Source organism: Lontra canadensis, unplaced genomic scaffold (genome assembly GCF_010015895.1).
Source record: "Lontra canadensis isolate GAN:19392208 unplaced genomic scaffold, GSC_riverotter_1.0 scaffold73, whole genome shotgun sequence".
In the NCBI taxonomy this organism is placed as follows: Eukaryota; Metazoa; Chordata; class Mammalia; order Carnivora; family Mustelidae; genus Lontra; species Lontra canadensis.
In genome coordinates this window covers 10,472,191-10,497,240 of record NW_022631067.1, presented here as the reverse complement: position 1 = coordinate 10,497,240, position 25,050 = coordinate 10,472,191, and the positions used below count along the sequence as shown (strand labels likewise).

The 25,050-nt window shown below is 44.6% G+C and overlaps 1 protein-coding gene across 2 annotated transcripts in view; it reads right to left on the bottom strand.

The window, feature by feature from the left end:
* TMTC4 (transmembrane O-mannosyltransferase targeting cadherins 4) overlaps window positions 1-25,050 on the bottom strand; it is a 64,129-nt gene that overhangs the window by 21,860 nt on the left and 17,219 nt on the right. The window contains exons 5-11 of one of the 2 annotated variants that reach the window (XM_032881094.1): window positions 23,888-23,975; window positions 7,226-7,326; window positions 3,686-3,778; window positions 3,292-3,456; window positions 2,232-2,434; window positions 480-651; window positions 261-392 (exon numbers count right to left, since the gene is read on the bottom strand). In XM_032881094.1, the coding sequence (XP_032736985.1) occupies window positions 261-392; window positions 480-651; window positions 2,232-2,434; window positions 3,292-3,456; window positions 3,686-3,778; window positions 7,226-7,326; window positions 23,888-23,975 (954 nt within the window). The remainder of the gene's footprint in view (window positions 1-260; window positions 393-479; window positions 652-2,231; window positions 2,435-3,291; window positions 3,457-3,685; window positions 3,779-7,225; window positions 7,327-23,887; window positions 23,976-25,050) is intronic. The other variant, XM_032881095.1, reaches the window with a different exon arrangement.

The window sequence follows — 25,050 nt, the reverse complement described above, 5'->3', positions numbered from 1 at the left end:
GCAGACCAACTGGAAGACAAGCAAAACTTCATCCAAGTAATCTGTGGTTTCACTGCCATTATCTGGTTGTAATGGTTTCTTTGGAATTATTTTGGCCCCGTGGGATTGTAGTAAGTTTTACCAAGATCATTAACAAAACCCAAGAAAAGAACCAAGTGTTTGGTCTTGGCCTTATGCTAGATTCTGTGCGAAGGTAAACGTTTCTCTTACTCAGCTGTTGCACTGAAGTCTTTCAAAAAGAAACATGGCGGCCAACGTACCTTGGCATTGAGCGGACACACGGACAGGGCACTTCTGAAGAGCTGTTCTTCATTCCGCCACTCGCCACTGCGAATCACGCACCTCAGCACATTTATGAATAAAATTCCCAAGACGACAGCAGCAATCAATTTCTTAGGAAGAGAGAGAGAACAGTAAATGTCGCGAGCAGGAGCCACCCAAATGTCTTGGTTACGAACGGCACCACTCTGGGCCAATACCTTTTTCTTAGTGTGTTTGCTGAGAGCTCCGAATCCGAAAGTCAGCAGCATGCAGTACCCGGCGCTGGGGAGGTAGAGGACTCGCTCTGCAACCACAAAGCCCACTCGGAAGAACAAGTTACTTGCAGGAAGAAATGGAATAATGAGAAATCCCAGGCCCAGTGTAAGGATCCTGGAAAATGAGAAGTCACTGAAATGGCTATTTTCAGACCTGCTAAAAAAAAATTCCTACTCAACATTAAAATAGTGATAAGGGCTCCCTTTTTTTCGTGTCATCAGCTGAGGAAACGTTATCAGCAGTAGCAAAGAAATGTCATTAGTAGGGCCTAGGGTTTAGCCTGGCAGTATTAGGATAAGTCATAAAATCTCACTAATGCGCTGCACCAAACGCAGGGATAAGACTTGTAAGTTGTCCAATCCATATGAGTAAAATTAGAATGATTACATTTTATAAGGCCTTATTAATTCACCTACTTTTATTTTATTTTATTATTTTACAGAGAGAGATAGCGAGGAGAGGGAACACAAGCAGGGGGAGTGGGAGAGGGAGAAGCAGGCTTCCCACTGAGCAGGGAGCCTGAAGCAGGCTCTATCCCAGGACCCCAGGATCACGACCTGAGCTGAAGGCAGATGCTTAATGACTGAGCCACCCAGGCGCCCCTGATTCACCTCCTCTTAACCCCACCTCAAACCATGTAGCGTTGAATATACCAGTAGGTATATTGGTCCCAATGAGTCCAATATAGTTTTCATGGGAAATAAGTCTGCCCCCGCAACAAATCTTACCAGGAATAATAATACTTGACTAGTTTCAAATTCATAAAACCTGAAATTAACAAAATCACTTTTGCGTATTACATCACCATAATTATCAGTCAAGCAAAAAGGAAGCTGAGCAACAAAGCACGTCTGAAAAGAGGCGACATGTCCAGTGTTCCACGTGACACAAGAACAATTAAGAAGCCAGGTCAAATTTGGTGGTTCCCTGTCGGCGAAGCGTCTGCCTTCGTCCCAGGTCATGATCCCGGGGTGCTGGGATTGAGCCCCGTGTCGGGCTCCCTGCTAGTACGCTCTCTCTCTCTCTTGCATGTGCTCTCTCTCTCTCAAACAAATAAATAAAATCTTTAAAAAAATACTATTGCATGTGTATAAGTGAACTGGGACTAAAGGTAGTTGCCCTTTAGAATTATGAACCAATTTAATAGATAAAACTTTATTTTGAGAATACTAAAAAGGGACTCAACCACCTTAAATAGTTTTCTTTCTCATGAAACACATTTTTCCCCCAATTATTTCCTTAAGAACCTTTCCTTCTCTCCCTCACCCACCTCCCCAGCAAAAAGGAATAGTGTCTTTGGGGCAGTAGTTTATTTTCTACGAAACCACACCAGAAGGCCTGGCTAGAACCCACCAGGGCTTTCTGAAGGAGAACTGTGAACTAACGGCTCGGCCCGCGTCAATTACACTGTCTGTTCTGACCATAAATTACTCTACCACTTGCAGTGGGAAGGATCTCAAGACGCTACTTCGAGGGCACCACGGGAGGTGGGGAGGGAGCCGTCATCCATCCCTCTCCTCCAAGGCCACGCCCCACCGGCTGAAGCTGGCAATGGACTCCAAAGGGACGGAGGTATGTCTGGGAAATAACTGTCCTTGGACATGACCTCCATAAAACTGTTAAAACGGACAGTGCTGGATGGAGCAAAAGGCTCTGACTCAACCCTGTGTGCAAGTTAAAATTCAGCCTCTTACCTTCTTCTGTGCCTGTCTGCAGAGCACAGGGCTCGGCATATGAGGCCAATTAGGCACAACCAGAGAGCTGCTGGCGCGGTTACCCGCCAGTCGCCGGCTGACTTAATGAGGGGGATGCAGCCCATCGACCAATCAAAACAGAGCCACCACGGGCACAGCAGCAGCCAGGCGTTCAGTGAATAGTAGTAGTTATAGTTTATGGCCTGTCAGTCAAAAGGAAAACAAACATTTACTTGATACAGAACTTCTAGATGTACACACACACACACACACACACACACACACACACATATGAAACTTTGTTTTTGAGGCATTCATAGGCTTCTATTCAAGGAGAGCAGTTGCAGAAAATAAAATATTGCCAATTTCTATATTGGACACGAGGCCATAGTTTGCAATTTATGAAATGCGTTCCGATTGTAATAGACAAAAATACAGCAAAGCCAGCAGACTCTGCTGTACATGTTATATTTCTGGTCAAAGTATGTCCCCTTTATTGAGGGATGCCCAAAGTCTGTGACCCAGGAAATCTGAGGCCCAGGGGTCACCTATGTGTCTGACAATATAAGAACAGGGTTTTTCCTTCTTTTGATTTCTATCTCTATGAAATGCACAGCTAAGAATTTGTGGCTTGACACGCTTGCCTTCAGAACAAGCAAACCTTTACAATAAAGAGAGTCCTCATACTGCTGGACATTTAAAGATACATAACCGATGTGGTCATATTTTGTCTTAATCCCGCTGTATCAATTTTCTTTACAACAAAAGCAATGGGGTCAGGGGACACTTTACTGAGGCTGGCAGGGAACCTGATATTTGAAAGAACCGTTGCTCTTTTAATTTTGTTTCGAATGGAAATACAAAGGGCTTATGCCCTCCCCATCCCCTAATAAAACTTGGGTTTCATCCTAGAATATCCTTCGTGAGAGCAAACCGATGTGGAGGTGTTGGACTGAGGAGCGATTCTGTGGGCGTGTTGGGGAGCGAGAAGAGGAGGACAAAGGTGCAGGGACCTGGTGGGCAGAGAAGACACCCAGCGGGGGAGAGGCCCAGCACTCACCCTGACCAACACGCTGTCCTCGAAGGAGGCGGGGTTGTCCACCTCGGTGAAGGCGGGCGGGCCAGTGCCCATGATTTTCCAGCGCACGTAGAGCACCCCTGCGCCCCCCGAGGCCAGAAGGGTCATTCTGAAGAGGAGGCCCCCGTTCCTGAGCACGCGAATGTTCTGAAAGGACAACGCCAGGCCCCTGATGGCACAGATTTTCAAAGAGAAGTGCAGCGAAGCTAGGTATGAACGTGCAACAATGCCTGAGCTACGCTGACACCGCAGCCCACGAAAGGGCCAGCTATTTTAAGATTCAAAACTGCAAGAAATATTTTGAAAATGGCATTTTAAATCAGCTGGTACTTGATATTTTCCACGTCTGGGCTGGAGACAAAAAGGACGTACTCACCTCTAATGATTTGTCTTTATGTAGTACCTTCTGGACCATTTCCAGAACATTTAATTTGCCTATCACCAAGAGGTCAAAGATGGCATTCAAACCCTGAGGAAGCAAGGCAAGGCAATCAGTGATGGGAGAGCCTCTCTCTGATTAGGCGGCAATTACACCACGATTTTATTACTGAGTCTCGACATGAATCGTAGTGGATAAGACCATCACGGAAGGAGTCTTCAGCTCTAAAGCAGACGCCCCACTATCGTTCCTATAAAATCAGCTCCTGGTAATAGATCAAATTTTTTATCTAGTAAGTTCCCCTTAGTCATAATTTCATAGTCTGCCCATAAGAGTATTTTAAGATTCAGGATAGCAGGACATTTGGGGTTCCCAGGAGAAGTTCTGCAGATGTCCCTCTTCCCTTGTTTTCCTTGACTATAAAACATGTCTCTTAGTTGATGCAACCGAGCGGTTACCTGCACAGTAATCATGCCTCAGAAGATAAGTAATCATGCCTCAGCCATCAACCTCGACAACCCAGCCACAGAAGCAATTAATCGCACCTCCAGAAGGCCAAGGGCTCTGTGATCTCAGCCAGTGCAGTAATAGCAGGGGCACAACACCCGAAATCATCTCGGGGGGCTTCGGAGGTGGCTTGGGTTCAGCCTCCTTGCCGTCTGCTGGTTGTCAGTCCTTGCGGGCACAGAGCCGCACCGCGCCTCCCAGCAGGCCCTGCGGTCACGCGCTCATGTGACTGAGCGCCCGCCTCCGGAAGGCGGAGCGAGCGATAATGCGCCATTTTGGAGGTCAGGTTCTAACTGGGCGCTGTCTGCCCCTTGATGTGGCCTTCCAGCTGGCTGGGGTGGACGTCATCGGGTCAGCTATGGAAACTACACTCCCAAGATGGCAGCACCTGTGCCAGCGTGGGTCCGCTGTGTGGACGACAGCCACCTCTGCCCACGGCCACCGGACGAATGATAAGTAACCTCTAGTGTGTGAAGCCACTGGATTTGGGGAGGTGATGTAGCAGCTCCGCCTCTGCTGACAGCTTCCAGGAGCACCAAAATAGCCTCTTTCTCCTGGGTGAGCTGCTTTTACAACTGCTGTCCCCAGACATGGACCGGACGCTAGATGATCCTGGAGTCCCGTCTCGCCGTGGGCACTGTCATCTCACGGAACTCCCTGCCCAGTCTGGATGAGGTGGTCACAGTACATATGGCCTATATGGTTAAAGATCCCTCCATGACTCTGGCCTTTTTAATATGAGGCTTTGTGGTGAAAAAGATGATAAATCATCAGAAGCCAGTGGTAATTTGTGGCTTCCAGAGCAAGGATGACATCCCTACTCAGCCCTTTCCCATAAATGCTGGAAGCCATTAATTATCCAATACACAGGCCAGTGCTGGGTTAATCATGGCAGAGAATTCTGATTTCATCCACTCATGCGATACAGGATTTTAGTGGGTCACAGCGGACCACTTCCGCCTGGCTGTAAAACCACTTTCTAGAAGGCAGAAGCTCCCTGTTGAGCAGCCGCTGTCTTACACCATTTGTTTTTCTCCCTAGGAGCTATAAGACAGTCACCAAGGGGCGAGGGAATCTTGTCATCCCTTGTGGTTGGCACTCTCCAACTTCCCATTTAAATGCATCATCAAAATGTCCACATTCTAATCACACTTCTGGAAATTGCTAAATTTTACCATATCTTTAGTTACATAAATTCAACCTAATTCTTTAGTGCTTTTCAAATATTAATGGGAGTCACCTTGGGCCTTGTTAAATGGAGATTTTGACCCAGCAGGACTTGGGGGGGGCAGTTGGAGATCCTAAATTTCTAGTAAGCTCCCAGATGGTGTTGATGCTGCTGGTCTTTGAGAGGCAAGGGTTTAGAGCAGTGGGTGGTTTTGCCACTGGGGGATGCCTGACGATATCTAGAGACATTTTAAGTGGTCACAACCAAGGGAGTCCTTCTGGCATTTAGGGGGTAGAGGCCATGGATGTTGCCTAACATGCTATGATGCACGGGAGAGCCCTCCCATGAGAAAGAATGATCCAGCCCAAAATGTCAATAATGTCAAGGTTGAAAAACAGGGGCTTTGAACAAACTTCAAGTATCTTTGCAGAGTAATTCTTTCTATGCCATTTTTAGCTATCTAACCTTAATCTTATAGGCTGAGCCTGATAAAACCATGGATCTTTGCTTTGACTTACATCAAATCTCATATAACTTCATCTGCTTTCTTTTCCAAGCTATTCCTACGTGGCCCATTCAAATCCCATATCTTTGGGGGCGCCTGGGTGGCTCAGTGGGTTAAAGCCTCTGCCTTTGGCTCAGGTCATGATCTCAGGGTCCTGGGATCGAACCCCGCATCGGGCTCTCTGCTCAGCGAGGAGCCTGCTTCCTCCTCTCTCTCTGCCTGCCTCTCTGCCTCCTTATGATCGCTGTCTGTCAAATAAATAAAATCTTTAAAAAAAAAAAAATCCCATATCTTTGTTTCTCCATTTCTCCACCCTGATCATATCCTTAATTTCTAAATTTTCCTAATGTCCAGCATAAAATTAGCTAGAATAGTGAAAAAGGAAAGTGGATTTCAATGCCTCTCCCTCCCTGGGGCTTCAGTTCCGATCAGACATAGGAGGAGAACATCTATATTCTTCAGAGACGACTCCTTTCCTCTTCGACATTTCCAGTCCAAGCTGAGCACAACACACACTCGGTGCTTCTCTATCCAGGACCAGAAGCACGGATGGGGTCGGCCCACTGGTGGATTTGGACCTGCCGAAACAGGAGAGCACTCCAGAAAACCTAAACTGTTCTTTCCTCTTTTCCTACGGCACCTTTCCATGAGAGCTAATTGCTCTTTTTTTTTTTTTTAATTTACTTATCCCAGAGAGAGAGAGAGAGCGTGCAAGAGAGCAGGAGGAGCAGAGGGAGAGGGGGAGAGAGAGAGAGAGAGAGAGAGAGCACGCGCTCAGAGCCTGACGTAAGGCTCACAAGCCTGGGAGCTTAACTGACTGTGCTACCCAGGTGCCCCAGGAGTTAATCACTATCTTTTTTTTTTCTTATTCAATTAGCCAACATATAATACATCATTAGTTTTAGATGTACTGTTTAATAATTATCAGTTGTGTACAACACCCAGTGCTCGTCATATCACGTGCCCTCCTTAATGCCCATCACCCAGTTGCCCCATCCCCCCACCCACCTCCCTTCCACAACCCTCAGTTTGTTTCTCAGAGTCAAGAATCTCTCATACTTTGTCTTCCTCTTTAATTTCTTCCCATTTGGTTCTCCCTTCCTTCCCCATGATCCTCTGCACAATTTCTTATATCCCACATAGGAATTTCCCAATTTGCATTTCCCATGGTTGCTAATGATCATCAACTGAGACAGCCTGTTTCCAGGCAATATCAGATGTACTGAAACCATGAGTAACTGGCAGAAAGGTCTATGACGGGCTGCTAGTGGGGCTGAGAAATAAGAGGCCAGGCCAGCCCAAGACGTCTCTGCTGCAGGGGAAGAAAGGGCAGGCATGACCGCATTTGGGGACTTACTAGCACGGTGATCCCTTGCTCTTTGCACAGCATGGCTACCGCTCCCAGAAGGATACTCAGCAGTACCCAGAATGTAGAATGTGTTCCCTCTTTGTTACCTGCTGATTCAGAGAAACGACAAACATAAGTCACACAAGCTCAGCCTTCCTAGCACCAGAGCTACGACTCTAAGCATGCACCTGAAAATAGTCACAGTTGAGAGTTGGGTCTCCTGATAGCACTTTTCCGTGGGCAAGTGTACTACGTTCCGCATTTCTGGTTAGACAGTACCCTCTAAATGATCTACACACCCGGTCTCAAGGTGGACCCTAGCAGGCACCCACCGCCTTTGGGAAGCATTTCAGTAAAGCCCTGGGTACAGAGATATCTCATCGCTGGATCCCAATGGGGCAAGTTCCTTTGTCCTAACCTGCCGGCACCTAACAGGCCGCTCTGACAAGTTGTGTTAAGAAATCCCCCTCGAGATTAAGCACTGCATCTGGTCACAGGCTGACCCCAACAGTGACCGCTGCTCCTAGCACAGGGGTGATGGCAGTATCTGAGTGGCCCCGAGAAGCCCTATAGCCACCCACAGAGGAGTCCAGAGAAAGGCACAGGCCAGGCTGGGCTGCCAACCTGCATGCGGACTCAAGCCAAAACATCCCTACGAATGTCAACTCTGTTGTATGAAGCCTGGGGTAAGACTAAGCTCGAGCCATCACTAAAAGTCCCTGAACTGCCTTCTGGAAAGAGAGGGTCTGGCTCCAAAGTGTTTGGTGGGAGATGTCTGCAATTTGGGGGCCAGAGCTGAACTGCTTGAAAGGAAAGGGAAGGCCACATGTGGTGCCCATCTCTGTTCTTCCTTTGTAAGGCTCTCACCTCCTTAAACATTTACAAAAGACATAGGTCTGAAGTAGGGCAAAGTGAACCTGCTTGGAGAGCCAAACTGTTCGCTTGCCTAGGCTGCCTCTGCATCTTGGGTCAGTTCTAATGAAAACTGAATTCCAAATTCCAGCTCTGCTGCTTACTATGTGACCTTGAGGAAATTACTTACATTCACAGTCTCAATAACCTCATCTATAAAATGCGAGCAACGTTACCTACCTACCGGTATATCTGAGATGGGAAAGTTACCTAGAACTATGTGGCCATTTGTGTTAAAAATTACATAAACATTCTTGCCAATGTAAATCATATCTGGAAAGCATACAAGAACCAATCACAGTAGTTTCTGAACAGTTCTAAGAAGAAAATTTGGGGCAGCAGAGGGGAAAAGTCTTACTTTGCACTGTAAATCCCTTTTGTAGTCTTTATATATTTTTTTTCAACTATGTGCATGTGTGGTAGCATCTCTAGCTTCTAGCCCTGATACTAGCAGCACTCCCGTGCTAGTGGTGACAACCAAAAATGTCACAGGCTTTGCAACATTCCTGGGAGGAGGGGAAATCGCTTGTAGTGGGGACCACTGCCCTGAACCGCTGGTACTGATGGGTGGGTCTGTGCACCTGCCCTTGGATCCTGGTTGTCATGCAGGGTCTCAGGCCCCACCCACACCTGCGCCGTCAGAAACACGAGGGTGGGGCCCAGCGTCTGGCCTTTTAACCAGGTTTCCAGGGGCTCCTGATGCCCGTGAAAGGTTGGAGAGCATCACCATAGAGAGGAAGCTTGCTCATAGCCACATCCCTGATGCCATGCGTGGCTCATGGGAGCAACTCAGACTTCTGCTCTCGGAATCCACGGCACCTGACTGACTCTGGAAAGGCAACACGCATTTGGTGGATGAAATTGCTGTCCGCAGTCCACCAGAAACAAATGCTAGAGCCACCACGGGGGGACAGGAGCAGTTCCTCTACAGGCTGTGCAGATCAGCTCCCCTGCACAAGCGGCGGGACTGTTGAAGTGCCGGGACCCTTTCCAAGACGCTTCCAGCAGGGGCCACGCGGTCTTGACTTCAGGACCTTCTAGGATGTGGATTAACTTTCTGCAAGTGCCTATTTCGATTGTAAACTGTGGGTCACTGGAATATTCTTTGTTAGGGTGAGCCCACACCTGTCTCCCTTGACATCAGGTCTTGGCTCTGCTCTGCTCTATCGCCTTTCCAATTGTTCAGGAGGCACAATTGTTCACAAGTTTCCAGTTGTTTATAAGTTGCCTGGAAGCCAACTTCTCCTTACCAACAACCATTCTAGATCAGCGTAGAGAGACCCTTCAAGCCAGCTGAGGGTCACCTCACCTGTAGAAATCAATGACGGATGTGAAACATCCACGGATGTGAAACCGAACGACCACAGTTATGAGTCAGAAGAACAAACCCCATTAAATAAATGACTATATTTGAGTGTTTACATTTTTATGGAACTTACTATTTTGGGGAGGGATTTGCTAGTGATCATCAGCAGACAACATCAAAGCACCTGCCATCCTAGACACCAAAGCCTTTACATAAAATCAAGGTCAAAATAACCGTAAAGCTAACCCTGGCTGGTTCCTTTTGAATGATGATTTTAGGAAAGGCCTCACAAGTTCCGGCAACACAGCCCCGGGGTCCCGCTGGCACAATGGAGGTGATCACAGCTCACTACGCTCCACGCCTTCCGATATGACGGAGAAGGATGGCAGATGCCAACCTTAAGGCTTGTCCTCTCCAAGCCAATGGACACATGGTCCACTGAGCGTTTCTCCCATCGCACATCTCCCTGAGTCTATATCAAACCACACTCGGGATTTTCTCATTTTAGCAGCTGGTAGGTAAATAGGCACCTTTAATTATAAATGAACTCATGTATTACTGGGAGGGGGGGTCTCTTCCACAGATAACAGGAGTAAATGACTCCCCAGTCCAGCTCCCATGCCCCTCAGGAAAGCCCCTCACAACAGGACCTGCTCTAGGCCAGCGTGGAGATGACCCGTGGGCCCCCAGCCTCTGCCTGCTGCTTCCACATCCACGAAGCTTTAGGAACCAAATGAACCTCTCCCCCACTGCCTGGATTAGGGTTTTCTAAGCTTTCTCATTCTCACAATCTGTGTTTGGAACTCTTCATGAAACATAACAGGACTTCCCAATATAAGGCTCCCTGTTTTTAACATTTAAAGACGGTCCATTGGGGGCACGTGGCTGGCTTAGTCGGAGAGCATGAAACTCTTGCTCTTGAGGTTGTGAGTTCAAGCTCCATGTTGAGTGTAGAGATTACTTAAAAAAAAAAAAATTAAGAAAGAAGATCCCTTGACCATTTTACCTTCCATCCTAGAAAAACTGAATTGGCTTGTATTTTACATGACTGTAACCTGGATGAATTCCTCCCCTCTCCCGACCATGGACCAGTGGCTTTGAATAGGAAAAAAATTCCCAGTTCTTCCATTAAAACACCCAAAGGACAGCTCTTGAAGCACTCCATTAACACAAGTTAAATTAGTATAGAGATGTGGAAGTAATGGGCTCTTGTTCCACTTGTCTGGAATTTAAAATGGTTTTCTCCTTAGATGGCTAAATCAGATTTCACCAAATACAGAAAAAAAAACCTTCTACAGAAAACAGATAACCTTCTCCCGAATCTCATCCCATAATTTCACCATGCTTCTCAAACCCCAAGTTTCTGAAAGGGATGTGGACACCCCACACCACTTGAATCCTCTATGGTAATTCTTTTGGAAGAGTCCTACCCTGTAATTCCCTCTTATACTTTTGGTTTGGTTCAGACATGTCCAGTAAAAGACGTGTGAGGGACAATGTTTCTTTGCTAAAGAAATTTCTTTAGTTACAGTGATGATTAAATATATTGCCACTTCTCAACAGTGGTAATTTCTCATCAAAGGCAAAATTTCAGTAGTTAGTTACAAACCCAGTGAGGGATTCAAATTCGGAAAACCGAACTCGAGACCTCCGTTGTCCAGAGAAGGCATCATAGCCAATGAGCACCTGAAACTTACCAGTCCCTAGCAAGATGTGTCGCAAGTATAAATCACACACCTGATTTGGAAGACTCGGTATGAAAAAAAAAAGGACTATAAAATATTTCATAATTTTTATATTGATTATTATATAGTGAAATTGTCATATTTTTATATATTTGGCTAAAAGTGTAGTTAAAATTCATCTAATGGGGGTCTTTTTATAATGTGGTTACTAGCCATTTGGAAATTACATGCATGGCTCACCCTGTATTTCTTGCTGTCTGTCCCATGTGCTCAGAGACCCGGTTTACAGATGAAACGATCTGCACGTGGCCTTGTTTGCATTCCAAGTCTGCCTTTGAAAACTCGGAGAACATGAAGTGAGTCTGCCTCTTTAAATCTCTTTCTCCTGAAACTCTTACGGGATTGGCCACTTGACATTTTCAGGAGTCATAAGGCTAACCATGCATCAACACTTCAGTTTTTCCAGAATTCAAATAGGAAAGCTTAATTTAACTAATGTTTCTCCATGATTTCCTATAAATCAAAGTCTTTACAAATGTGTGGTAGGCAAATGCATGATACGCCAAGGCCAAGTACAAAAGCACTGACAGTGTTTCCAGTATGGGGGTGGTTGAGAAAGAGCTTATAAAGATTAAGTACTCAACTGGGAAACTGGTTTTGAGCCCAGCCTAGTGGACTTCTGGTAACACGACCCATGTTAGCAAAGTTTTGACCCATGTAATTCCCAAGATTTAAAAAAAATTTTTTTAAAGATTTTATTTATTCATGAGAGAGAGAGAGGGACACAGAAGGAGAAGCAGGCAGGCTTCCCACTGAGCAGGGAGCCCAATGTGGGACTCGATCCCAGGACCTTGGAATCATGACCTGAGCCGAAGGCAGATGCTTAACCGACTGAGCCACCCAGGCGCCCTAAAATTTTTTTGAGTCTTGATTTGTCAAGGTGACCAATGCTAATAGTTGTCAAGATACAGCATATCTGGATGAATCTGGACTTTGCATTTATGTAAGCATGCTCTTGTTTAGTAACTAATGCAAGCCGTTCGTCCGTTTCTAAGTTTGAGCATTTTAACAGGACAGCTGAAACAGAGATGACACCTCCAATACAGCTGGCCCTCAACCAAGATTTGGGGAATCAACGGTTTCATTTCTATGTCTACCAGAAGTCTTATTATATTACCACATTTCTTTTGCAATTATGATACGTAATTTAATATCAAAAAGTTAATCATGTGCTCCCTGTAAGGAAGCAGAGCCAGAAGTCACATCTCTTCATTTGACATTAATTTAATGTCTTTAAATCGCCTCACAATGGAAAAATCTGCACCATGAGATGAGAAAAATCTATTTAAAAATTTTTTTTGAAAAAATTACATAACCCTAATATAACACTGTATGTCAACTATATTGGAATTAAATTTTTAAAAAATTACATAAGGAATAATAAAAAGGCAAAGCAAAAACTGATCGTATTAATTTTAAATTTAGAGCTGTTAAAAACAGTAACAATAAATCCTGAGAGCCAGATGTCACTGCCAGTGCAGTTGCATTTATGAATATTTTTATTCAAAAAAATCATCCCCGACTAGGGAATTGTAACTAGTACATAACTAGATGCCAGCATCTCAGGATGTTGCATGCACCCAGAGTTCTCTGTCTCATCTCCATCCAGTCCACTGACTTGTAATCACCAGTGACCCAGGGGAAGAAGAAAAGAACCATTCCTACACCACGTGACATCTCTCAGCACGTAAGAAGACCACCTGCTCCAGGATAATTATGCTGCGTTAGCAGACATCAACAGTTTGTGATCCAGAACTTAATAAACTGGCCTAGAAAATGTTTTCCTTGTTTCTGGATATGCCTGCCGTAGCTAAGAGAATACAACCACTTAGATAAATGGAGACAAAGCCTAATGGAGTGGAGGGAGCCGAGGGGGAATAAAAAACTCACCCCAAAATGAAGAACAGAAACACACTTGTCACTGCTAACACCCACAAGTGCCAACAGATGTGATCAATTTAATGAAGCATGTGCCTTGGATTTGGCACTACTTTCTGGGGGGAGATCCTCTTTCAGAAAAAGCACCGCATTGTATGAGCTACCCTCTTCACCGCTCAATGCCTGGCATCTCCACTGCCTTGAACCTGGCACGCCGTGCTGTGTGTGGGAACCACGCCACCCCGACAGGTGGCCCTGACTCCCTCTGCCAGAGCGACACAATGAGCATCACACTCCCATTCCAAAAGTCGGCGCCAACCAGGCAGTGCCTCCACCCGCCGAATGAAAGAAGTCAGCAGCGGCCGTTCTGAAGTACCAGCCCGTCTGGGGGGAAATCAGGCAACATAGGAACCAATGAAACATGAAGGCAGAGAACAGAAAATACACAGGAACACCACCGTCAGAGTTCAGTTGGCAATGACCCCAAATCTAGAAGCAAGAGTCTTGTGCTACATGATTACACAGTCACCTATTTTTTTTTTTTAGAGCTGCGTGATTCTAAGTCAAAAAAACAAAACAAAACAAACAAAAAACCCGAAGTCTTAAATCAGAATGAAAATGTGAGGACATGATACCCCAAGATTAAGAGTTCTCTTACTTCAGCTGCCTGAACTACGTAAAGACAGCAATACAGCAGACAGAGTTTAAGGGCTTGCAACAACCAATCTTTGGGATCTTGTCTTTCGTAATAGTTTAGAATTTAAAATGGTTGTTTTGGATATGTAACAAATCCATTCCTCTCTTAAAAAGGTTCTCTCCTGCCCAGCATAAATGAACAAATTAAATTTCTCTTGTTCATTTTAGCTTCCCTGAAACAAGTATTTTAAGTTATTTGTTTAAAAGAGAAATCGTGGGGCACCCGGGTGGCTCAGTCGGTCAAGTGTCTGCTTTTGGCTCAGGTCATGATCCCGGGGTCTTGGGATCCGGGTCCTGTGATGGAGCCTTGCATCAGGCTCCCTGCTCGGCGGGGAGCCTGATTCTCCCTCTCCTTCCTGCTCGTGCTCCCTGTTGCTCTGTCTCAATCTCTCAAATAAGTAAATAAATAAAATCTTGAAAAAAAAAATGGTTTTGACTGGTCTACCATGTTTTACTGTGCAGAGAAATGATCTGTTTCCAATCCAAAATACTAGGCTTTAAATGAGATGTCAGTGTTGACAAGATGTCTCATCATAGGAATAACACTTTTTGTTTGGGGCATTCAGAAATGATGACCAGTGCACCATCCACTTTATCTGACTTTGTGTTCTTCTTTTTTGAGGAAAATGTATGGTTTTCCGGGGTGCTTGGATGGCTCAGTCCGTTAAGGGCCTGCCTTCTGCTCAGGTCATGATCCCACATTGGACTCCCTGCTCAACACGGGAGCCTGCTTCTCCCTCTCCCTCTGCCACTGCACACGTGCTCTCTCTCTTTCTCTCTGACTCTCAAGTGGATAAATAAAATCTTAAAAAAAAAAAAAGTTATGGTTTCCCTTATAAGGACATTTACTTTTTAAAAAAAGGATTCTGTTGCAAAAGATCTTGCATGAAGATATTCTAAGCACCATATCACCAAAAACAAACAAACAAACAAACAAACAAAACAGACAGAAATGTTACGTGAGTAGGTTTTTTTTCCATTTTCTGAAAAGGCAGGGATTCTAGAGGTTAGCACAGAATTGCCTGTTAATAAACTAGCAGTTAAAATTGTCCTGAGCTTTATAATACAGACACTGAATCTATAAAGAAAGCTAATGTATCCCTTCAAAGAACTTTTTAACAAGTTAAAACCACAAATTTCAGAGTACTCAATGTTTTGTTCCCTTATAAAAAATATTAAAAACCTTTCTTGAACTATAAGTTTCTGTGTAGCTGATGCTAGACCTTTCTTTGAATTTATGTTCAGATCCAAAAAGAACAAAGACCAGGTCACTTCAAAGTTTAAACTTTAAGTTTAAACAACAAACAAACAAATAAAAATGTTTAAGTTAAACAATAAAGTTTAAACCTTAAGTTTAAACAATAAATAGCATTATTATTTGTGTCCAATAAATACTGGACTGAACTTCTACCACAGAGGAGCTCTGGTTCTCAGTGGAACACTTACAGACATGTGGATTACATGAGCTACTGGCACTAGGAACCATCATGGCCGTGACAATGTGTTTGGCACATGTTTACCAGTCGGCTTTTTGTAAAAATCACACTGACTAGACAGGGGAAAACAAAAAATGAGTGACTATTTCTTAATATAGCTCAAAGTCCAAATGAAAAAATATACACCTGAATGTCCATTAGTATCAAGCTCTCTTGATACTGAAGGAAATTTAACAGAGATGAAAGAAATTAGTAGCATAAACAAAACTACCATATGATCCAGCAATTCCAGTTCTGGGTATTTATCCAATGGAAATGTACTCCCTGTCTCGAAAAGATATGGCACCCTCATGTTCACTACATTATTTAAAATAGACAACATGTGAGATAAACTCTGTCCATTGGCGAATGAATGGAATAAAGAAAAATTGTTTTATATACATATATATATACACACAGGCACACATTCTCTCTCTATAAAATACTATATGCTATATATATATGCTATAAAATATGCAGCATATATACCATCTAATAGTGTGGCATATTACTATATACTATATATGTATATACACATGATATACTATATAACATGGTATATTACTATATACCATGTAATACCATCATATAGCATATTACACTACAGTATATAATACCACAGTATAGTATTATACTATAAGATGTAGAGTATAAATCACTGTACTATGAAATATATAGTACATATAAAATATATACTGTGTGTACATATAGGTATATATGCACAGTATAAACAGAATGGAATATTATTCAGATATAAAAAAGAAGGAAATCCTTCCATTTGCAACATGTTTGGACCCTGAGGGCATTGTGCTAAGTTAAGTCAGATAGAGAAAAACAAATACCGCGTGATCTCACTTAGACGTAGAATTAAAAACCAAACTCAGAGATAGAATAGACTGGTGTTTGCCAGAGGAGGGCGAAGGTGGGCAGCTAAAAGGTCAAAATTCCAAAAAGTTACAAATCCTGGGGATGAAATGCACAGCATGGTGCCCAGAGGTAACAACACTGTTGCATATTTGAAAGTTGCTAAGAGAGTTGATCTTAAAAGTTCTCATCACAAGAAATGTGTTAACTATATATGGTGATGGATGCCAACTACATTTATTGTGCTCGTTTCACAATATATGCAAACACTGAATCACTATTTTGTATACATAAAACCAATAAAATGTGCGATGTCAATTATATCTCAATTAAAGAAAAGAAAAAAATGCACATTCCAAGAGAAACAGAAAAAAAAAATTAACAGTATAAAGGCCACAGCCATGAATTCTGCATAAATGCGCTATGACAAAGAGGGAGTACTTACTGAGTGCCCACTGTGAGGTGTGTACAGGAAGGAAAAAGTTAACAAGGAAGTATGGAAAACCAGAACATTCTGCTTCTTGAGCATTGTGAATACTGACAGCTTTATTTTAATCAACATATACTAGACTGTAAGTAAGCTCTTTGAGGCCCAGATTGTTCTAGTTTTTATATCCCCAACTCAGGACACAGGAGCTGGTACAAAGGACACCCTCAATGTTTGGTTAATTACTGGTGAAAGAATGAATGACCAAAACTGATGTTAGCTTAAAACAGAATCAGAAAAAGTGTCATCATGGATGCCCTACCAGAAATACTTTTGCATCTAGGGCTCTGCCTGTTTCTTCTCTGCGATGTTATTATTAGCGTATGAAAATACACTCTTCTTTAAAAAGACTCTTAGCCACCGTAGGCATGAAGTTGAACCTTAACATGATGTGTAAGGATTATTCCAGAGAGTTGTTCTCCACAAACAAAGAAGTACTTTCTAGTCTATTATGTTTAATGATCAGTATGGAAAATCTGAAATGCAGAAAAGTGGCTGAAACCATAGTGTCTCGGTCAACAGAGACTAGGAAAGGCTCTAGCAGACCTCATGGGCACCAGTCCTGGAGTGGGGGGTGTGGATAATGAAGCAAATGGGCATTTGGGAGACAGGAGGGAAGGGGGGACTGGCAGAGCAAAGGGGACTGTCTGATATGAGCAGAACATGGGGTGGGGTGAGGGTGAAGGGGGGCGCCATCCAGTCACTGTGTCCCATCCTGCTCTGCCTGCTCCCCAGTCCAGCAGGTGGGCTCAGGGCGCAGAGCCACATGGGGAGAGGGACTCACAGAACTGCAGTCTGTTTCAGATGCGGGCTTCCCCCAAGCAAGCTAATACCTCAGTGTAAGCTTCTTTTTCAAATCTGTGCCTCCAGACCTGCAAGGAACTTGGGAGGCAGAATTTAATCCTGCCCTCCATACTCTGTGGTGTGAAAACAATACGTGGGAGCTGAAAAGAGTAATGCAAACCAACTCAGAATGATGGAGAGTGCTGATTGAGGGGTGCTTGTTTTCAACCACCTACTTTAAACTCACAAGGAATAAAAATGATCATGCTCTGTAACTCAAAGCCTACCTGGGCAGGTGATACAGAGAACAGAGCGGACACAATAGACCAATAATAACTTTCAGGGTGGAGACCCGAGGCTGGATGCGTGGAGGCGGGCAACCTCCTAGCTTTACATTTTCCAATGACTAAGGAAGCTGACAGGGACTATAAAACACCATTCCAGTCTGGAATCAGGGCCACAGGCTTCATTTTCATCGATTCCTTCCTTTTCCTGAAGGGGGGTTCAAGTGAAGAGGGAAACAGATCCCGGAAAGGTGTGTGTGTTGGGGGGTGCTGTAGGCAAGAGGTCAGCACTTCTTTGAAGACCTCCTAATTGGTCCATTTGTCTTCTGTTCTAAGTAACTTCAACCTAATGAAAATCTATTTATATTCTTAAAAGGCTCTCCGCGGAAGCTATGTCTGCTACTGCTAGCTGTGTGCAAACATTAAATATTTCCCGGTTAACTTTCTTGAAAACATTTACACACATCACATTAAAGGCCCAACAATCTCCTTCCGGTTTTAAAGCAAACATATAAATGTCAAAAGAATGCTACCAGACCGAAGAAGAAAGGTCACCTTGCTACTACAGTTAACATAGTTCCATTAGGACGGGAATATACCACACCAGTTTCTCAAGCATCAATGTATTCATTGAAAAGCCATCACATATTAGAGCACTTTTTTTTTTTTTAAAGATTTTATTTATTTATTTGTCAGAGAGAGAGAGGGAGAGAGAGCGAGCACAGGCAGGCCGAGTGGCAGCAGAGGCAGAGGGAGAAGCAGGCTCCCTGACGAGCAAGGAGCCCGAAGTGGGACTCGATCCCAGCACGCCGGGATCATGACCTGAGCCGAAGGCAGCTGCTTAACCAACTGAGCCACCCAGGTGTCCCTAGAGCACTTTTATCTTCGGTATTAGCTCCCAAAGGCTTTATTTTAAAAATGTATCTTCTGTGAAGATGGCTCTTGGAAATGATTTTGTAATTTACAAATGAATTCAAAAGCATATCAAAATATGCTCAGTTGGTTAAGCATCTGTCTTCAGCTCAGGTCAAGATCCTGGGGTTCTGGGTTTGAGACCGACATGGAGCTCTCTGCTCAGTGGGGAGCCTGCTTCTTCCTCTCCCTGTATCCCTCCCCAGGAGCGCTTGTGCTCATGCTCTCTCTCTCTCAAACATACAGCTTAAAAAAAAAAAGAAGGTCAATGCTAAAGGAACCAAGAAAAGACTATACGACGTCTTTCGTTTTACTCCATTCTGCAGGAATACTCCACATTAACCGAGGCTAATAAATGTATCCATTCATTGGACAGAAGAACTTTTAGTCTCCTGATAGTTTTTCATTATTTCACCAAATTAATCTTTAGAAGTAGTGAGAAGTTTTATTCTGTCTCCTAAATTATATGTCCCACATGTTAAATCTATCAACATTGAGGATTTTCTTCAGAAAACACTTCTGATGTCTTTGACATGCATTCAGAACAAGGAATAGATTCTTTAAGGGAGGGATGTGTTAAAATTAATAAAATGATTCTTCATGAAACTTCAGAGTTGTTTTGGGGAAAGGCCAACAGATCTGATTTCTAATTTTCTTTCAGAAAAATAGAACTGATAAATTACTGTCCTCTGTAATTGCAAATTCAGATCTGCCCATTGAAGAACATGAGGTAGCACCATCTGTAATGAGCAAAAGAGTGATTAGTAGGGGCGCCTGGGTGGCTCAGTGGGTTCATCACCTGCCTTTGGCTCAGGCCAGGATCCCAGGGTCCTGGGATTGTGTTCCACGTCGGCGGGGCTGGGGGTTGTCCCTGCTTAGCGGGGAACCTGATTTTCTCTCTCCCCCTCCCTGCTGCTCTTTCTCTTTCTCTCTCAAATAAATAAAATTTAAAACCCCCCCAAAACAACAGTGAGTAGTAATGGACCCCCAACCCCTACTCCCACTCCCACTCAGATCCAGTCTCATGGAAGAGCCACTTGATGGTGCCCAATGTGCTGAGGCTAGGGCAGGTGCACTCCTCCATCCCCCCTCCTCCCCCACCAGATCCCTAGGGCCATGTGTCCTCAGGAATTTAATGATCATGACAGGTAGGGAGGTCTCAACCCAGGAAGAGGTGGACATGCCTTCTTGCTAAGTTAGCTTTCAGTCTCCAGGAAGAAAAGTCACCACCAATATTCTCTATCCTGTTCTATTGCGCCGTCCCCAACCTCTCTGCTGTATCAGAAACACAGGGAGTCAGAAGGAAATTGATGGTTTCATCTCAGTATGAAAAAATAATGGTAACAAAAGGGGGTGCAGAGTGTGGCTGGGTGTAACCAACTTCTGAGGGGGTCTGGTACAGTCTGGGGCCACTGGGGTCACCCTTGGTATGTGTCTTAGCAGAGCCGTTGGTTTGAGAGCACAGGTGCTCCAAGAAAATCTGCCCCATGTCCAGCCTGTGCAGGATGGGAGGGAGGGGGCACCGTGAATGAAAAACCTCATAGGCCCTCCCCAGTCCACCCCCGGAAACTATGGACAGTTTCTAGATGGAAGTTCAAGGTAGATAACTATGAATACCTAGAACATCCAAACAACACAGCCTGTGCTAGAAGAGTTTACAACCCTGCCTGGATCTTTTCATAGGAAAAAACCAAGGGTTAAAAGGAAGCCTATTGGGTACACCAATGTTCAAAGCAGCATTAGTCACGGTAGCCAAAAGATGGAAATAACCCACAAGCCCACCGACAGATAAACAGAAAAATGAGATGCGACAGTGGAATTATTCAGCCTTGACAGAAATTCTGACACATGCTACAGCATAGAGAACCTCGAGGCTGTTATGCTGGGTGAAATAAACCAGACACGAAAGGACAACTACCGTATGATTCCACTTACATGAGGTACCTAGAACAGTTACATTCTGGACAGAAAGCAGACTGGTTGTCGCCAGGGGCTGGGGAGGGGAGATGGGGAGTCACTGTTTCATGGGTACAGAGTTTCAGTTTTTCAAGATGAACAAGTTTTGGGCGTGGACAGTGGCAACGGTGACAGAACAAGGGGACTGTATTTAGTGCGCTCAACTGGTACACTGAAAAACGGTTAAAATGGGCACTTTTATGTTCACTATATTTTACCACAATAAAAATAAGGGGGAAATGCTGCTATAGTGACTTTGATGTCCCCTAACTTAGCTTAAATAATTACTGACTTCTGGCAAGTCTGGCAACATGCTTCCTGCCTCCTCTCAGATTACTCGGAAGCAAATCCCAGACATTATTCCATTTCATCTATAAATACTTCAGCCTGTGTCTCTAAGAGAAAAGGACTGTTTTTAAAATACACCTGTGATGACATTATCATGCCTAATATTTTAACAATTTGTTAACAGAATTGAATGTGTCTCCTGGTTTGTTTATTTATTTATTTAAGAGAGAGAGAGAGAGAGAGAGAGAGGGAGGGAGAGTGCGCGAGCGCGTGCTGGGGGAGGTGGAGGGAGGAGAGGGAGAGACTCCCAAGCAGACTCCTGCTGAGCATGGAGCCCGACACGAGGCTCCATCTCACGACCTTGAGATCATGACCCGAGATGAAATCAAGAGTCGGATGCCCAACCGACGAGCCACACAGGTGCCCCCCTCCTGGTTATTTGTAACGGTGGTTTTGAAAAGCTTTGCCTCATCGGTCCAGTGAGTACAGACTGATGAACAGGAGAACAGCACAAGGCAGTTGGCCTTGGCTTTGAAATGAGTTAGAATCCAGTGAGTTAGACTCCAGTGTGAACCCAGTTCTGCTATAAACAACTACGTGAGCCCCCAAAAGTTACTGCAACTGTGAGTCCTACATCTGGAAAATGGGAAAGTAACTCCACCTACTTTAGAGATTGTTCCATAATTAAATGAGAAAAAAGAGAGACACCTGCATACCCATGTGCCAGTAGATGGTCAAGAAATGGCAGCTGTTACATTAACAGCAAAGTCTTCTACGTTCCTAAGTAAAAACTGCTGGAAACCCCTAATAGTCAATCCAGAAAAAAGTTCTGGAACCCCTCAGATGGTGACAACTACGCTGGGAATCACCTGTCTCAGAGCCTGGCAAACCCTGCCAAGGACATGGCAGGAAGCATCTCAGGCTTTGAAGCCAGCGGGCCCATGTGGACGCTGCGAAACTCCGCCGTGGCAGGGCGAAGCGGCCCAGACAACGTGGCAAGAAATGAGTGTGCCTGTTTCACAACACTTTATGGACAGACACTGGAATCTGAACTTCATGTAAGTTTTTGTATGTCACAAAATGTTATCATTGTTTTTTATTTCCCAACCATTTAAAAGTGTGGAAAATCAGAGAGCTGAGGACGAGTCAAGTGCAGGCCGGGGAAACAGTGGAATGTGCGGAATCCCCATGCCCGGTGGCCGGGGCCCAGTCCCGGGGGCTCCCATCCCGCCCACCCGTGCCTCTTTGCAACTCCCCCAGTGGCTCCCGTTCTGGTGCCACAACTAGGGTATCCAGGATGCCAACCCCGCGGTCCTCACCCCCCACCTGCTCCCGGACTGCCTCCTGTGAATCCCTTGGCACACGGCATAGGAGGACCAGGAATGGTGACAGACAAGAAGATGGGGAAGAAAATGAAGAAAGCTCACAAAAAGACACAGAAGTGCCATGAGAATGGCAAGCGTTCCCCCCCTGTCCTTCCAGCACCGACTCTGACCGAATCCAGAGCCCGGACCCTTCCCTCAAGGCTCTCCAGGTCCAGTCTCCCATCAGACTTCAGGTGTCATCTTGTGCTGGGGAAAAGAGACCCTGTGTCCCTCCTCTGTCCAGTCTGAGCCTTCCACTGGAGGCCGTTCAGCCCTAACTGGCTCGGAAAAGCGAGAAAAGAATGACCATGGGCTAGCGAAGACTGTCTTCTCACCCCTGGGATAGAACTTTTAGCGGATGAGTTTAGTAGGAGAACCATTTCCTGAGGATGGTGAAACCTTTGAGCTAAATGCTGAAGATGAATTTAAGATCTATAAAATGTGATTTTTTTTTCTTACTTTCTTTTGTAATACTCAGGGTTGTGAGGTATTGTGGAAATTGAATTATGGGAGAAAAAGAAACTGCCCCATTTTTATAATAGTAAAAAACATGTAAAAATCATTATTAAAATTTGCTGTAGTGGTCATTAAATTAGGTAGTAATGGCTCAATGCGTATTTGGAAAAAACAACTCATTCTTAGCTTGCAGGCCACATGCGAAGGGGTAGCGGGTCGGACTTGGCCCCTGGGTCCCTCTGTTTACTAACCCTGAGATTTCCGCTTCATCGACCCCAGCACAGAATTCGGAATGAGCGGTCTGCTCTTTAGTATCAATAAGAGATTATTTACGGAAAAAACCGAAGTACATATATGACAATATACATATATGACAATCCTACGAAAGGCCTGGCAGCTAGAGCACACCTGAGCTTTGAGAAACTCTGGAAAAGCCTCAAGCAGGCCAAGGTCCACGCACTCCTGTTTAAAAGGCTCCGCTCCAACATTCCAGAAGAAGTCACCCCCCCTGCCTCTCCCCCAAACAGAAATCACTGACTGCGAGGTACAAGGAGAGCTCTGCAGTCCATACGCTTCTGACTTCCTCAGATAACAGAAACTGAATGTAGAACTTCTGCTGGAGCTTGCAGGCATGACAGCTACATACGCTGAATTCCTCGCATCCAGTGTCTACGATAAGGCGACTGGGAAGGTCTGACTTGAGTTGGGGCTGACTGGAATCCACGCACTGAGCAGAGGCATACGGGGATCCTGCTGCCTCTCAGTCAATGCACCTGCTGGGCCGCTCCAGGCCACTCCTCCAAAGCCCCTGCCCCGACACACACACTCAATGAGCCGTTGCAATGCCAGCAACGAGGACTTTCTTTGTACGTATTAATACCGCGCCAATGACAAAACCAAGAATTTCATAATCCAGGTCCATACCCATCACTGTTCGTTCATTTTAGACTTTTTTCTATTTCCCTCACGGAGAGGTTTTAATAAGGAATAGTAAACAAAAGTGTTTGTCCCCCTGCAATTTTGCTGCAAATATAATGACAAAAATTGATCACAGCTGCTTTAGGAAACCGCAAAAACTCCTGGTCTCACCACCCTAAAAGGCTCCCGTGTGAATGCTAATGTACGAACTTTGTATTATCAAAAACGCAACGGAGTAAACACGTATCTGAAGAGAGACCTTTTGGCCAACATTCTCTTAAAATGATAAAATTATATACATAGATAATTTCTCATCTCAAAATTAAGAAGGTAAACATCATGCTTACTTTCTCTAAATGCTTTACAGTAGCCCAGGAAAGATAACAGAAAGAACAGGGCCCCCAGGAGGTCTGCACGGCCGACAACACCAGCAACCTTGAAAGAAAGAGAAGAAAAAAAGATTTACATGAAAAAAATTTTTTTTAAAAATCCTAAACTTAGGAAACATGATAAATTTCTTAGAAACAAAAGGCAAAAACCATACTAGATTCTGCCATCTATTAAAATAACTGCAACAGTCCTGTGGTCTTATCTTCCAATTGGTTTTTCTTTTCCCTCTTGGACTAAGACTTGGGTTAGCTGCTTCCAAGAGAGTGGGATGGACACGACTGTTCTGCTGCCTGTTCTGGGAGCAGGAGCCCCACCACAGCACCCTGCACCCTAGAGCCCAGACACTGATGCTGATGTCCCCCAAGTGGATTTTCAACAGAAAATGCTAGAAGCTCGAAGGGCAGAATATTGAGCAAAGAAAATTTGACCAAAAACATGCAGGAAAGGTGGGAAAGAGATGTGAAAAGTCACCAGGCAAAGAGAAAAAGGTACAGGGACAACCATGCAGAGCCACCCCTGCCACTGTTGCTCCTTTCAAGACCAAAACCGATTCGTGGGGGGCTTAACCTGGAAAGCAGAACGCTTCACACATGACTGAGAAGGAAGACGAACACAGAATAGGGTCTCCCATTTCTTTCTGCCACGACTGCCCTTTCCTTCTTTACCTTAGTAATAACAAAGCAATGTAAAATCTGTGTCTCACGTCACATCTGGTAACTGTTCTCTAAACATCTCCTGGCAGAGAAAGACTGAGAATCCCATTCAGGAGTGTGGGTCTGGCTTACGTGGCACACTTTGCTAACCAGCACTTGGATGCGACACGTGCCACGTCCCGTGTTCCTGGGATTCTGTAGGTATTACTCCAATGGCTGGTAAGTTTATTTATTTTTTTTTTTTAAGATTTTTTATTTATTTAACAGAGAGAGAAATCAAAGTAGGCAGAGAGGCAGGCAGAGGTGGGGTGGGAAGTCGGCTCCCTGCTGAGCAGAGAGCCCGATGCGGGGATCAATCCCAGGACCCTGAGATCATGACCTGAGCTGAAAGCAGAGGCTTAACCCTCTGAGCCACCAAGGCGCCCCAAGTTGATCTTTTCTTAAAGGACATGAAATGTGGGACAGAA